General features: G+C 41.2%; 1 protein-coding gene across 1 annotated transcript; it reads left to right on the forward strand.

The window, feature by feature from the left end:
- The first annotated feature begins 395 nt into the window (after nt 1-395).
- Nucleotides 396-13,601, forward strand: vstm4b (V-set and transmembrane domain containing 4b). The gene is made up of 8 exons (XM_080517528.1): nt 396-482; nt 1,494-1,901; nt 8,388-8,441; nt 8,602-8,709; nt 8,782-8,815; nt 9,484-9,608; nt 10,013-10,077; nt 11,004-13,601. Exons 1-8 carry the CDS (start codon nt 431-433, stop codon nt 11,127-11,129), a joined length of 972 nt encoding a protein of 323 aa, XP_080373654.1. The 5' UTR covers nt 396-430; the 3' UTR covers nt 11,130-13,601.
- The last annotated feature ends 3,160 nt before the right edge of the window (nt 13,602-16,761 follow it).

The following is a 16,761-nucleotide window of genomic DNA, read 5'->3' on the forward strand; positions in this document are numbered from 1 at the left end:
GTGTGTGATCACCTGTTTGTTTCAGTCACCTTTACGTGTGTGTTCGTGTGTGCGTGTGTGTGTGTGTGTGTGTGTGTGTGTGTGTGTGTGTGTGTGTGTGTGTGTGTGTGTGTGTGTGTGTGTGTGTGTGTGTGTGTGTGTGTGTGTGTGTGTGTGTGTGTGTGTGTGTGTGTGTGTGTGTGTGTAAACTGGGCTTCTGCTGGGGATGACAGGAGCTGGGGGAGGGTCAGAGGGAGGTTCTGAGTGGAAACAGAGCCTCCAATGTTTCATATTTCACTCCTCAGCTGGGGAGAGAAAACAGAAGAGGAGGAGGAGGAGGAGGAGGAGGAGGTGGAGGAGGAGGAGGAGGAGGAGGAGGAGGAGGAAGCTTGAGGCTTCTTTTCTTCAGGGGCATTTAACTAGGAGTTTATGGAGGCTGCAGTCGTGGAAAATGAAGATCTCCTCTGTGGTCTTCGCTCTCCTGACCCAAGTGCTGTTTGGAGGTAGGAAAAGATTATTTTGCTCTGGAGCAAACAAAAAGAAGAAAGGATGGGGCTGAGATAACTTGGTTTTGCAGAAATAGTCCAACAAACGATGTTGGGAAGATATTTGAAGAGATGTTGAGAAGTAATGTAGGTAAATGAAGAAGGTAATGATCTTGCTTCTTGAGTTCCCTGCAGTTCTAAATGGATTTGGGAAAGTTAATAACCTGTTTTCCAATGTGACACATGTTTGCACAGATGAGAGGGAATCCTGAAGTGAAAATCTGTGTTTTTCCTGCAGATGTTTGAAAGGAAATCTAAGCATTGCAGTTTCACCTTCATGGTAATTCATGGCACTTTAGATGACCAGCAGCACTTTTCCTGCTCTGCGCTATACTTGTATTGTTTAATTTTTTTTGTTAATCAAACCCCAAATTTAAAAACGTTAAAGGACCCTGTGATTTGTGCTGAAAGTGTCTGCTTTTGTGACAGTGGAAAGTGTGGATGATGAAACTGCCCGAAGCTTGAAAAAGCAGATGTGTTACACATTACCATGCGACATATGCTGCAATAAAGTCGGTTCCTCAATATGTGGCCCACGTATGTCTACAGCGTTGCCAAAAACAGCAGGGCCAACGCCGAGAGTGGGAAGACAAGTGGTTGAACAACAACAAACTTCCTGTTGAGTCCCGTGCCGTGTGGGTTTCACAGAATGGGTTTGGGCTTTTTTTTTTTTGTCCCAGTGCCTTTGTTATCAGGAGTCAGTCATGCATCACTTCTACTAACAGACACCATGTTCAAGCCATCAGGTTTCAGTGAAAGTCACTGTGAAAGTCAGGGTCCAGTTGAAAAAGAAATGAAAATGGTTTCAGCAATCTCAGGATCGCAAACAACTTCCTGGTTCCAATGCAATTGGTTGTTTTGGCCGAATCAGGACCAAGATATTTACACTGTCGTCTCCAGACCGGTCTGGAGTATTAGTCCAAATTGTTTCCAAATCACAGATTCTAAACCAACTTGTGTGCTTTCCAGATTTGAGTTTGTCCATCAACGTCACCATCACCCCCTACCCCTTCACGGTGGCCCAGGAGGGTCAGAACATCACCCTGACATGCGTCGTGTCGCAGCGACGGCGGAATGCAGCTTTGCCGGTGGTTAAATGGACCTTTTTGCCAGCGGGCACCGACAGGGCGGAGGACGAGCTCCTCATCGCCCGCGTCAACATGAGGAAAGCACGTTTCTATGGCAACTACACCAAGAGCTTCCCATGGCCCAAACTCAAGCTGACAGTAGTCAAGCAGGGGAAGATCTTCGACTTGATCATTCTGAACGTGTCGGAAGAAGATCGGGGGCTCTACATGTGTCGGGTGCAGGAGTTTAAAAAGCACCAGGCCCGCTGGAAGGCTTCGTCCAACTGCACTGCCGCCACAGAGCTCAGAGGTGAGAGAGCTGCATTTATTGGCTTGTTTTCTTTTTCACTTCTTTGCATCTGAAAGGTTTACATTAAAACTGACACAACCGAGGAGAGTCACAGTAGACTTCCTCTTATTTGGATGCAATGAATTGCCCCAACACCCCGAACAACAAACCAATAATTTACTTTTACAATAATGGCCAGCTACTATGTGAGGATTAATAACCATTCTTCATAGTGTCCTTCGGGAACAGGAGCAACACATCCAACATAGAAACAATAAACCCCTACATGAGCGGAGGGAACATTTCACTACATCACTTCAACAATAAATCTGCGATTCATTTCAAGTACAATTCAAATGGATTCAATGGATTTTGGTGCCAAAAGGCACCAAATCCATGTTTGAATAGCAGAATAGCAGTGAGACTTGCCAGATAAGGCGCCGAGACCTAAAGCATAAAATGAGCTATTCCTTGAGCACGTGTCTTTTGCTTTCTCAATATTTCTTACTATTGTTTGTAGAAACCTTTATTATGTGTCCTCACATATATTCCATGTGTATTTATATCGTACTGGTGACTTTTCAGTGTGGTTTCACATCAGATCAGTAAGTCTAACATGAGGCCATCAGTATTTTTACCTCATGTTGGGGGCAGTGCTGAGCACAGACGGTCATACTTATTCTGCCAGTGATTAGATTAGAAAGACGTATGGTTAAACATTCCGTGCTGAACAAAAACAATACCTACAAAAAGAAGGAACAGTATTTGGTGTGTTGGTCATACCTTCTTGTAATCCAACAACTGGCTAAAGAATTGTCTTCTGGTGTTTCCACTGTCAACAATCCTCAAGTCTGTGCTTATTTGCGTCACAGTATTTGATATTGATGTTGAATTATGTATCTTTCATGGTTTTTGTGTGTGTAGATAAGCTATCAAATAATGTAAACTCAAGCTTGAAAACAACAAGTTTTAACTTGAAATTCATGACCTTTGGTTAAATTGCTTGAGTTCCCATTTAGTAATGAAGAGCGGGACTTCCATAGGTTATGTAGGTGGTAAGTGGCTGGAGATATTGAGATGTGTATCTTCTAAACCTCTTTATGTTTCACAATTCTTCAGTAACCACAGCTCCTATTGTAGTTAGAACTCTTAACAGCAAGTCTGCTGTGTCATTTATAAAGGAGTAGTAAAAAAAATAGTTGCTACTTAAACTCAAGAATGATAAATGCATATATGAAGTATAAGAAAGAGCTTTTTATTGCTCAAATGGTTTGACATATCCTTTAAAAATGGGCCTCCAGAGCTATCAATCATTGGTAACGCCATAGCTTCATCGTATCTTGCAGACGCTGAGTTTTTTTGTGGCGAGGTTTCAACAAAATGACATCACTGCTCTTGATGGTGTGAAAGCAGAGATTTAACAGCTCTCTCTCTCCAACCACAACAGAAACAATGACAAATACTGTTTTGATAGTAGTACAAACGCCAAGAAGTTAAAGCAGATGTCGGATTGAGATTTTAACTCTAACTGTGCCTCTAAAGTAACCCAGGTCAAATGCAGATTCAAAGCACAAGTGGATGTTCAAACATACAGAAATGCATAGAGGACACTCAAACGGCGATAACTATTAGTCCTCGGAGAGCAATTATGTGTCTCCAGTAGCACTAGTTTCTCTGACCACAACCTGGTGATGTAATTCATCTGGCTGAGGACGCTGCAGAAGTGGGCTCAGTGGACCCGAGCGACGTGCTGCTTTTGATTTAGGGAAGGGAAATGTCACCGCGGGCCTGGAGATAAAAGGATCCTCCATCCCCATAAGTCGGCGTGGCTCTGATCGAATCACTAAGCTTGGATGGAGAGCAGAGAGAACGCGTGAGGTTTCAGTGCCTCTGCTGGCATTCGAGACCTTCGCACAGCGGAACGGATGACACATCGACTGGTATCAGTTGCTGCAGTGAAATCCCTGCGCTTTCAATAAAAAATCCAGAAGCAGTCTTTCCTACTTGATTCACAGTGGTGACAGATTTGTTGACCCAAGAAGTTTTGTTATTGAGTTAGACTCTAATTGTTCTTGCAGTTCAGTTTTTATTTGTGTCCCTGTAGGGGAATTAGTACTGCAACGAAACTAAACTAAAAGCCACATATATATGGCATTCAAAAATATATTCATTCATATGGCATTCATACAATACTTGACAGATCAGTGTCTTGGAAGTTCCTGCCTACCTGTGAGAAGCCACAAAATATTGAATCAGGTATGACTCGTGCTTGCTTGTCCTGAATTCAGGCACCAGTTTCAAAAGCATTGCATTGGCTCCCTGTGTCTTTTTGGGACGATTTTAGTTGTTTTTTAAAATAATTTTTAAAGGTCTTAATGAGATTAATCCAGATTTACATTTATATTATGTACCATTGCATACCTTCAAGTCCTCCTGCACCGGCCTTTTAATTGTCCTCCTCAGCATTAACAAAGAACTTAGGGCTGTTCATGTTTTTAAAAGCTGGCTTAACGATTATTTGCTTGTTGTACAGATCCGTTAATGTTCAATATGGAACTCCCACTATCTTACTACTTGTCCATTTACCATAGTCCTTATGACAGTGCTGAGGTTACCACAAGGCTCAAACATGAGTTTTTAATTTTTCCTACTTGAATTCTAATAACATACGTAACGGTTTAGGGTAAAAGTGCCACTGAGCTTCCAGGTAATCAACCATCACAAAATGTAAAAAAAACCAATGTCGTTGAGAACTGTGAGGAGAAACCGTGGATCCTGGAAGTGATAAAGTGTTTCCCACAGAAGGTCTGTCTCAACAAGATAGCATTTGAATGAAGTTACAGGAAAAACACGGAGGGTGTGTAGCCACTTTAGGCTTTTTTTTCTCTAAAATCTGAGTAGTAGGTTTACTTTCTCATCTTCGCTTTGCATTTTGAAAAAAAATAAAGCAAAAATACGTTGACACTCATAATGTTTTGCAGCGAGAATTTTGCACAGCCATTTTTTCGGCATGGCTTTTTTTTAATAGCAGTTAGTGACTATCCATACAATGAAGCTTCATTTTTAAAAAATGTCTTCACTGTCCTGCCCCACATTTTTCACACCGCATTTTCCATGGAAACGTTCCTTCAGGCTGCGACTTTCGTGGCGTCCTCAGCCAAGTCTGAGCCCCGGGCAGAAGCGCAGTCGGTCCCTGCTGACAGCTGTTGACATTGGCCCCGGCAAGGAGTTTCCCTCCCCGAAAGTAGAGCAGACGCGGAGTCCAGAAAGACTCAGCAGAAAAGGAACAAGAGATAGTTGTGCGGAGGAAGGTGAGGCCGGCAGCGGCAGTCGTTGTGGCCAGTCGGCTCGTGTCTGGCTCTTAACCTTTTGCGGTGGAGGATGTGGAGAGCTATTTTCATCTGAGGAAGTGCCGGTCCATTATGGTTTCTGTGATAATAATAATAAAGCTTACATTAACACTTTCCAGATGAATACTGCAATTAGGGCATTGAAAAAATACAAATACTTGAAGATGACAAGGAGCTCCTTCTTTGGTTAGCAGGTTGGGGGAGTCGACACCTGCATGTAAGTCCCTGTGGTGGATGTATTATTCAAGTCAGTTTGAGCCACACAGTGATGTAGTGTAGCCACCCCGCCTAAATCTAAAGGACAGAAGCTTTGTATAAGAAGTTTGCATGTTCTCTCTATGCATGTGTGAGGTTCCTTTTTCTGTAGTTGTCACTGTTTGTGATTATTTGTCCTACGGTGAGTTTGTGCAAGTTGTGACCTGCATTCACTCACAGTCAGCTAACTCCATGAATAAAACAGAAAGAGCAGGTCATTTAATTGAAAGTATAGGCCAGTGGAGTCAAACACATTTCAGTTCAGGCACCACATAAACAGTCCAATTACTTCTTGAGTGGACCTGACTGATAAAATAGTGCCATAATAACCAATAAAGTTGAACTTTAGAGATTTTGTTTGTTGTGTATATATGTATAAAATGTATATATTTTCACACACAAAAAACAACTATTACCACGGAAAATGGCTGCAGTCTTAACATAAAGCCAGTTTTATTGAAACATGCTGGTGCAAAACACAGCGAAAAGTCAAAAAAACTTGAATGTTGTCTTTGAAATTTTAGGATTTGTTTGGTGATATGGTGGTCAAATTGGAGACTCTTATGGTCCAGTTCTGTCCCACAGGCCTTATGTTTGACACCCTTGCTCTATGCACATGCACAATCCCTGTGATATCTACAGTTCTGTATTGGAGCGATTGTGATGGACCAACCGAGGCGCTAAAAATCCGAACGAAGCAGCAGTCGACATCTATGATCTACATCAGCTCAACGTCTGAAAAGTGTGAATCCTCCTGTGGGACCTCACTTCAAATAACACAGATAACTGAGATAAATGAGATTTATTTCCTGAGCTGAGTTTATGTTCACGTAAGTGCGTTACTTTCTGTGACATTGAACTAATGGAATTCATGTGTCAGGAACACATCAGGTGACCAGGTGTTTCCACGATTCCACAAAACCCCCATTACTCCACTTATTGCTGCTATAATAAACATGTTCGTGGAGGTCAGACAGTTCGGCACAGTGCGGACACGACCTACTCTTGGCATAAACAAACTGAGCCCATAGGTATTTCTATAGCACACGTGGGCGATTGGGAGCAAATGCGATGCCTTGCTTCTACGAGGTATAAGGATGTGGTTCGGTTTAAGTATAGCATAAAGAAAAATGATGATGAAAACCCACAAAAACAGTGCTTTGGTGGTTGTGCTGCAAGAAATGTAAGAAGACAAATTACATAAAAAGAAGAAGCCGGCAACATAAGCTGGTGTTTACGCTCATAAAGAGGACAGAGTGTACAGAAAACTTGCCTAGTTTTAAAGGGAAAGTTGCAAAGAGACAAGAGGAAACTGCAGGGTGGATTATTTAAAGCTTTGCTAGGACACAGAAAGAGACTGTGTGCTTATCTCGTCATTTATAATACAGTCAATTAAAGCAGCGACTGATTCAATCACAGGGTCATTATTGAGTCCGGTTCGTGTCTGCGTGTTGATGTTTACAGCCACAAGTGGAGAATACAGTAAGTAATTGAGTGCAGCTTTGTGCCTTTGGATGAATTAAGGGGGGGGGGGGGGGGAGTCGGGGAAGAATGTTTCCACTGTTGTCAGCTCTCATCTTCAACCATTCAGACGTCGCAGTATAAAGAAGACATTTTTCAGATGAGGATAAAAGATGGTTTTATGGCAGGCAGCCCACTAGATTTATTTCATTTCAGCATCTTCCAGCATGTGCAGCTGCTGCACTGACGAAGGCCCACACAGAAAAAGACACCATATAAATGTCATCAACATTATCAAGATTTGCTCGGTGAATAATTTTTTGACTAATCACAGAATTGACAAATGTGAAGAAAAAAAAATTGTCTATTTAATTATATTAGTACTTTTGCAGTAACTGAGTAGTTGTGATAAGCTAAAGTTTGGATATTTATGTTTGAGTTTGATTATTAGATCTTTCAGATTAGCTTTTCAGTCAAATATGATCTCTTCCTGATTCTTACTGGCCTATTTAGTGTCACACAAACATTTTCCATTGTTTTTTTGTTTTTATTTTACTATATAAAAGCAGAACCATGACAAACAAGTTTAAACAACTCTTATTTTTTTACCGGAATTGACCAAAACATGATCATGTAAGGCACTGAAGAGTTGCTTTAGTATAATAATGTCTTCCCTCTGAGCTTAGATTTAAAAGAAAAATAAAGTCTGATGTTTCACCAACAAATGTCTTCAATGGTATCTGCAGGACCATGAGAAGGATTGAAAATATTATTTATTTAGCCAACTTTAACCAAATACTACAGTTTTTCTTTTCTTTTTTTTTAAATGTACCTATCTTCTCTTTTTTTCTTGTCTTGTAGAGTACAGAACATGTAGAAAATTAAGGTAAAGGTGGGGTCAAAATTTAAAAATGTACGTTCATCTCAATGTTGAAGCAAACGGAAGCTATGTTGTGAGGATAATGGAAACAAGCCTTGACAAAAAGCTTCAGTGGTTCTGGCTGTTTAACTCAGAACAAGAACAGTTTGGTTTTCAACCCTGTTTACGACGTTTGCTTTCATATCTGTCATTTTGTGCCATTTCTTCTGATTGACTTCAGCCTAAAACCAAATATATTCATCGGTAAACACGATACTCCTTGATCTTTGCATGAAATCAGTCTGTTTGTTCTGATTGTAGAGAAGATGACCAAAGTGTGAGGCTAAAGTTTAGGATGAGGCATAACCCGAAGCCATTTTCACCGATGTCTGGGGTTAATGAGGCATTTAGAGCTTGAGCCTCGTGGACAGTGAGTCAGAGACACGACCAAGCAGGGAGGGAGGAGACCAGCTCAGACTCCTTCTCTTCCTACGTTTGGCTTTATTTAAAGTCCATCCAACGTGTAATCAGACGGGAAAGAAGCCACAGCCGACCTCACGTGTTTCTTTTTTTCCCTCATAGTGCATATCCTACCAGCAACCAAGGCCAAAGAAAGCCTGTGGAGCTTGTTTGAAGGTAAGTCGAGGTATTTTTAGTGTTTGTGTGCCTTTGTGGTGCAAAAATAGGCAAAACTAAAGAGAAACACTACAGTGGCTCAAAATTGTCCCTTTTTTTTCAGACGTTTTCATGCGGAGAAGTTACAGGCATAATTCTGACATGTTATGTGTGTTTTCAGACGTGTACCTGTGTGCCGTGCTGATCTGCTCAGTGGGCCTGCTGTGCATGTGCATGTTCACCGTGACAGTAACCTGCCAGATCATACAGAGGAAGCAGAGGCTAAAAGGTCAGCGGCAATGTCCAGGAATGTGACTCATGTGTTCAGTCTTCAGCTCTAATATGTGGTGCCTCTCTGCAGATAACTACCACCTGGTGAAAAGTCCTCAGAACAGGTACGATTTTTGAACTTATTACTTTAATACCCTCCGTGAGGAAACATTTGGTTTGCTTCTTGTGAGACATATCCATCCTGATGTGCACATTACCAGGACTCCGTGGTGTGCAAACAACCATTTTCTAAAAGCTCAACACTCCATTTGCACAACAACATTTTCGAATGAAAACCGAAAATTTTCATTGCATTTTAGAGATCCGTTTCCACAGGAATGGCGCTCGGGGCCATTGAAAATGCAACTTTTTAAAAACGGCTCCCAAAGTGGAACTTTTTCAAAAGTGCTCAGACTCCGTCTTTGTGTAAATGGGGTTTGATGACGTTATGTTTTCATATATCGTTATTTCTCACAAGAAGAAGCAGTGACGTCACCCTCTCGTCAAATAGTAACATCTGGCAGGACGTTGATTATATGAGAAAATTGGCTTGTTTTTGTGTGATTTGGGTCTCACTAACATCTCATCAAAAACAAAAACAACTCAAATGTTTCAAATGAAAAACTCCCTCTTTTAATCACCTGTCTCAAGATTCCTCAACAGTTAAAGTATTTCTTAAAATTTAAAAAGACTACAAGGAAATCTAACCACATTTATTACATGGTTTAAGTTCTTTTATTGGGTTTCATCTTCCAGAATGTACTGAATCTTTTATAATGTGGTTCTGCTGCAGCTCAGGAGAGACGGTCACCAGTGTGGTCAGTATGTCTCCTGCTCTACCCAAGAAGGAGAGGAGGTACCGGAAGAAAAGGAGCAGAGACTACCAGGAGGAGATACCACCAGAGATACCAGCAAAAGGTAAATATTACTCATGAGAACATTCTGAACTGAAAGATGTTGGAAAGGTCTGCTGTTGTGTTTGTCTGATTTACTTTTCCAAAATAACATGAATACATGCAGGCATCACACAAATTCTATATATGACCTTAATACATGAAGCTGTTTCCTTAACTTGAATGGAAATACTGTTTTTACTCTTGAACCACAGTCCAGTCACACAAAATCCATTTTTTGAGCCATTTTCCAAAAGTTGCATCTTCGGCAATTGGCCGAGAATATGTTCCTGAAATATTAAAGTTTTAAAGTTACGGTAGATTTTGATTTTGCAAAACAAGCAATTTGCGATAAATCTCACAGCTCTGGTTCACATAATTAATTACACTGACATCACGTTTGCTTAACGATCACTTTTGTCCCCACAGTTCCCATTGTAGACAAAACACGGAAACCCAAACTATTAAAACCTCAGCCAAGAAAAGTAGTGCTGGTGAGTAGCATTCCTTCATCATTATCCCGTTGCTTGCTTTAATTTTCACATTTCATTTTTGTACAGATTTGAAATAAGTGACTTCTCTCTGGTTTAAAAGACTGAAAGTTTCACGTTTACATAGGAATGATTTAAAAATGTCAGTTTACACGGACACAGCAGAAACATTGAAAACGATGCATTTAGAACACACACGCACACACACGTGTAAAAGTGCTATAAACATTAACAAGGCGAGTACACAGACATTCACATGGACAGATGACGAACTTGGATTACTATCATGGGTGACTCTTAACTACAAATCCATCAAGTCCCAGGAGAATATGGACTGGTAGTCATGACACTCCGGTGGACGCCATTGCTGTTATTGTACAGCTACTTGGAGCTTTTTCAAAAAGTTGCACCTTCAGTGGCTCCAAGTACCGTTGTTGTAGAAATTGAGACACCAAACGCAATGGAGGTTTTCTGTTTTCACATTGTAATGTGAGCGGACCCGAAGTACTTTACTCATTGGTAGACCTATTGGTAGACTCCTTCTACCAACTCATAAAAAAGCTACCCATTTGACAGCTACGTCTGCTTAAAAAATAGTGCCAAAATACTCATAAAGCATGCCACATAACCCAGGTTCAATTTTATAAGGTCACTGGAATGAAATATGTGGTAACTTGGCATTTTAATGGCATCAATTGCTGCATGATGCTTTGACCGAGAGGCTCCTGCACATAGTCTGCTGCCATTTACCAAACCCAGGTCTTTACCCCGACGGTAAATCTGCAGCATCCTCAGCCCTGTAATTAGCTTAATGGAGTCCCACATAATTTTTTTTTCTTAACCTCCTTTTTCCAGCAACTCCCTCTCCCCTTCATAGCCCCATCATTATCTTTTCTCATACCTCTCTCTCTCTCTCTCTCTGTCTTCAGCCGAAGATAGTGGAGGAGAACCTGACCTACGCGGAGCTGGATCTGGTGAAGCCGATTCCAGAGCCGAAAGCATCATGTAGTGGAACCGTGTACGCTCAGATACTGTTTGGAGAGCAACAGCTATAAGAAGAGAGCGTTCGCACACACACATACACACACACACACACACACACACACACACACACACACACACACACACACACACACACACACACACACACACACACACACACGCACACACCACTAGTAAACTGTGCCTTGTGTTACAAATGATGTCTATTTATAATCTGCATTGTTGTGTATTCAATTGGTTTGTGAAGGTGAATGTGTAATTGTACATATGATTTTATAGGAATTTTGATACTTTTTATAAGAAGAAATGAGACATGCTTTTCTTTTTTTATATATCGGAGAATTTTTATTTTTTTTCCCCACACCTGTTTTTTATCTTGTGTTGTCTGTGTGTTCTGAGAGCAACAAGGCGGATGTTCGGATCTGAAGGCTCGTTTGTGATGAGTAATGCTGCTACGTGTGATTTTGAGAGAGAAAATAATTATACACAATAGCAAATATCCTTGGGTTTATGGTTTTTTTTTCTTTGTTTGTTGCGATGGACATTATAAGAAACCAAAGTTGATTGGGTAGTTGAATGCTATTGGCTAGTTTGTGTTTGGAGGAGGAGCTTCGCTGAAGGTAAATCGTCTCATGGACTTCAAAGAGCGGCAAAATCCACTTGTAGGGGAGTGGATGGAAAAAACCACATTTCTTCATTCAAAGTTTAATTATAGAACATGTATATCGTCTCAAAATGACAAAAGGCTTGATCCATTGATTTATTTTACAAAGAAACAAAATAATAACAGTGGCCTTGGACCATTGGATTTGGATTGTGCATTTACTGTAGGACATAATGTGCGGTGTGTGGGAGGGGTTGTATTTTGTTACTGCTGGCCCAGACCGAAACACTACCGCACACTAGTGCCTAAAATCAACATCTGCTCCTTTCAATGCATAATTCTGCCTCATTTCACTTTCTAACATTTTACTGAACTGAAATGCATCGAGGCAAGCAACATAGGAAAAGCAACAAACAAATTCTTGTCTTGATTTTTTGCGGTTAAAGTAATTTCTCCAGGGAATTATGAGAAATCGAAAATGAGCACATTTATAAAGAAGCGACCAGAGGTTTGCTGTCATTCTGAAATGCAAATTACTTTTTAGTGATTTCCCAGCATTGTTTAGTCTGGCTAGACTGACCTTCATCATGACCACAGCAACACCAAGGTGATGCTAATGCAGCAATTAGCCCACTGACCTCCCCACCACCACCACCACCAACAGGCAAGCATGCACAACCCTGCAAGCGCCTTCATCTGTTGCCAACATCGATGCAACAGGCTGTTCACAACACAGATACTCACATATACATATATACAAGGGTGGAGTTACTGAAGGGCTAAACACTGCTGAAGACTCGTACAGAAAGGCACATGCTGCGAAGCCAAAAAAACCTGCAAACAATTCTGACACCTGATCTTTGAGACAGCATGCGACCTGCGTTTGGCCTGTTTCACATTAACGTCAATCACAGTTTCAAAACCTTTAACATTTGTTGCTGGAGATAAGAAGAACCAGACGCCATATTGGCAGCTATCCCGGAAACCAGCGCTACGGCCCCGTTGTCGTCTCACGTTCCATGAAGTGGAGTGTGAAAGCACCCTGGACTCCCCTTATTTTATTTTTTTTCCATTTAATGATCCTCTGGACTCCAGCATGGAAAAGCAAAGGAGAGCTTTTTTAAACAGTGAACTTGAAACCCAGACACAAAGGCACCGGATCCCTCCCTTCCCTGCTCCGCGAGACTCTTGCTATCTTCAGCGAGGTTTCCACGCAGATAGAGTCCCACTTTTTAATGAAATTCTTTCGTTCAATGTCCAAGAGTTTTACCACCCCTTAAGCCAGTAGCCTAAGGCACTAAATTGAGTGCTCAGACACATGGTTTGGCTCCATATATAAACGTATAAAAGATAGTTATATGGTTACAAAAAAAACAAACAAATCTATGTTGTAAAGATAATCCGCCCGGTAACAGCTGATGAGGCTGTATAAGTCAAGACTGGTGTGATATCATGGATTGAAGACATGTTTTCCCTTTAAAAAATTACAGTGTGACTAAAATGTGGTTATACATTTGGACATGTTTTGTTCTCCTGCCTGTTTTTAGCATTACGACATAAACCACGGTTGACCTTTGCAGCCACGCGCGTTCCAGCTTTCTATCGTCGTTCTCCCATGTTCATCTCAGACACACAGTTTGGATTAAGCCTGCCCAAAGTGACATGACTGAAGGTGACCTTTCGGCGGTGGGCAGAAGTGTCTTTTAAACTGCCCTCAGACTGTGAAATGTAAAGTTTCTTCCAGACCACATTGTCCTTAATGGGAGTCAGCTATAACTGGAACCATGTGTGTGAAACTCGCCTCTGTGCTTTCTTCCTCTCTCGTCTCCCTCTCTCTTCCCACTACTGACCTCCACATCCATCAACATTCCAGTATTTTCTGCTTTTGTTCAGTTTGTACATTTCAAAGTCTAAAGGAGAATTAAATACGAAAGTAGACATGGAAACCAAATGCAAAAGAAGTGTTGTTGTTTTCTTTTAGCTAATCTCTTTGAATGGACGTTGATGGCGTCCATCCTGACTGACCACTGAAGTTGTCTTTTTAAAGTTTTATATTAGAAATATGTGTAAATTAAGGACTTTAACCCAAAGTCCGTTGTTCAGGGACACATATTTGAAGATGTCAAAGCTCTGTTTCCACAACAACGATCGAAAGGAAATTGTTTTGTTTTCAATGACAACATGTTGACGATTGCCTCACACAAGGAAATACTGAGAATGCTTTACATTGGTTTCTTTTTTTTGTTCAAACATGCACGTAGAAACAACAAAACAACAGTTTTTCTTTATTTTTGCATGTGCATGTTCTCACAAGTACAAGTGGTCAATTCTTTTAATTAGCCTTCGAGGTCAATCATAAATGATTCCAGTGCATCCATTGTACATATATACATTGATCCAATCAGGTTTATCGCAGTGCATTTGCATTTAACGGTGCTAAAATACAAAAAACCTGTCCAGACCAGCTTCCTCCAACTGTGAATGAGCGCTCAGGCTTTGCAGTCAGTAAGGAGTGACTCCTGCTCAAGATTATTGTGTCAGCAGAAAAAGTAGACGTGAGAGGGCTGCAGCAGTTTTCAGGCAGATTTGGGTGTCAGTGACTCTCGTGGCGGTGAAAGGGCTGTAATGAGAGAGGGGGAGATTTAAATGTTAGGGTTAGTTTACCTGCTCCCTCCAAATGACTTTAGAAAAGGAAAACATGGAACCCCCTTGCATGCGCGAGACAAAAGAAACCCCAGAGACCTTAGAAAAATGTTTCCCCCACAAAAAAACACCACACAGAGTAGATAACCTGGGTTTGAGGGAAGTGGTCCAACAGCAATAAAATATAATCGGCAGTAAAAACAACATTGAAGTTTTTTCGGTGGGTGAGATTGTTGAAATGGAGAAAAAGGAGGAAATGAATGCCGGGGAAAAAAATTCAATTGGGTGTTTGTGAGGGCAAAGCAAGGTGGATGAATTGGGAGATTGATGTGGCTACTTAAAAAGAAACATGTGATGTCACAGCTAAAACAGCCTAACAACCTATTGTTAAAGCTGAAGCCATGTCATGCGTGTGTGCTCCTGCTGCTCCACACACGCTATCGTCTCCGTCTATAGAAGCACAATGCATAGTAAACACAGTCTACTAGCAGCACATCCGGTGTGGTTACAGTAATGTATAGCTACAGTGAACAAAACAAAAAAGGATAATGAAAGACTTGAGAGAGTTGAAGTCACAGGAGGGAGGAATCAGATTGTCCAGCAACATACCAGTGTTGTGCCTGAAGAGTTCAATGAACGCTCGTTTAAATGTTTTGCACTTGGTATGTTGCACTTCGAGGTACATCTTAAGTTTCCTACCTGAGATTGTGTTTGTGTTAGTACAAAAATTATGTCGACACATCTTCTGGACTTTGTTGATACCAGTATACTGCAGTTCACAATGGTCTCCTTCAGGGTTTTACTATTTTAACTTGTAATTTGTTTGTAGAACCTGCCTGGTATGACCTGAACTCGTTCATTATAACATTTGTGAACTGAACTTTGAACTAGTTCGTGTAGAAACTGAATTTCCCCAACACTGAAGACCTCCATACTTTCACTCAGTACAAGCAGGGGCATTAAATCATGTCTTCTGAGGCACCTTATTGGATATAAAACCGTTTGGTTCCATGAAAACATACTGGAAGACACTCCTGTTGAAAAAGAAAGTGTTGCATTAAAAGAAGCAGCAGACTGACCTGCAGGATCACAGATTTAACCCCAAGTCAAGCCAGTTGAAAAATATCCATCATCTCATTCTACTTGTAATTTAAGACGCTCGACTGCCTGTTTCTGAAGTTCAGTTGCCAAGTAGGAAAGAAAACATCTTAGAAAATGGTTTTGTGCCGCTCACTCTTCACCAGCACTCGAAGAACAAAAAAAACGTTTGTGAAAATATGGAGGAAGATGTGTAGATGCTGACAATCTGATCATTTTGATATCTCACAACTTCGTAGCTTTTCCTGTTGTTCGGATGCATTTGACAGGCAGTGACTGCTGTTTCACAACCAGATTTATTAATCTGCAGTCCGGGCGACTGTCATCTCTCATTGCTGTGATTCACTCGCCTGTTGAGGGGAATTGTGGGCTGAGCAGAACTAATGAGAAACAGCTTGTCAGGCTCTGGTTCAAAGGCCTACTGATCCAGCCGCCTGTCACCATTTTGGGCTTTGGGCTCCTCGACGCCTTGACGTCATACTACATCGACTTTACCGATCAGCTATTGGTGTGCAGAGTAGATGTGATGCAAAGTTGTATTGGCCAGTTTAGTAATACATTTTCAATTAATTTAATTTAGATTATGCAAGGGATTATGGGATGTTATTTACCAGGACTTTGTGTCTAAGGGGAGGGAGTTCTTTCTCCAGGCCTCGCTGAGCTTCCCCGAAAGAAATGGGAACAAACATTCATGAAAAGGAAACCTTTGAACCAGCGGCACGAAAGTGCAGTTCAGAGGAGAGGAAAGCCACCGTCGGTTCAAAGCCCAGACAAACACTCAAATGCGTCTGCCTCCACGGTGCCCACTTTCCTAAACAAGTCCAACAAGCTACCACTCATCTCTGCATAAAAGCTTTGTTTTGGATCAGACAGTCTAAACACGATAGATTGGCCAGACTTTGGCCAGACTTCAGAGCTGTGGCTGGTTTAATGTGTCTGATAGGACACCAGCTATCTGGCATGATGAAATATTTCTAATCCATTTAACAGTTGGTGCTGTGTAATATCCTCAAGCATCTCATTTGTGCAGCGAGCTGCGTTTAGTAATGTTTACCTTCTGCTCAGGGGGAAAAAAAAACCCAAAACTTCTCCCACCTAAGCACTTTTTAAAGGGAAGTGAGAATGTGACAAGTCACAAGAGGTGACAGTTTACCAATATGCATGTCATGTGATTCTTTTATTGTTTTTTGTGTGGTTTGGACTTTGTGGCGCATAAATGAAGCGGAGTCCTGTTTTTCTAAATCAGTTCCATTAACGCGCTTCACAATTAATCGTCGAGGAAAAACTCTTAGTTGTGTAAGGATTCAATTTGGAGGCTCTAAACAACAAGTGCTTAGTGG

The sequence above is a fragment of the Blennius ocellaris genome (assembly GCF_963422515.1).
Source record: "Blennius ocellaris genome assembly, chromosome: 21".
Taxonomy (NCBI): Eukaryota; Metazoa; Chordata; class Actinopteri; order Blenniiformes; family Blenniidae; genus Blennius; species Blennius ocellaris.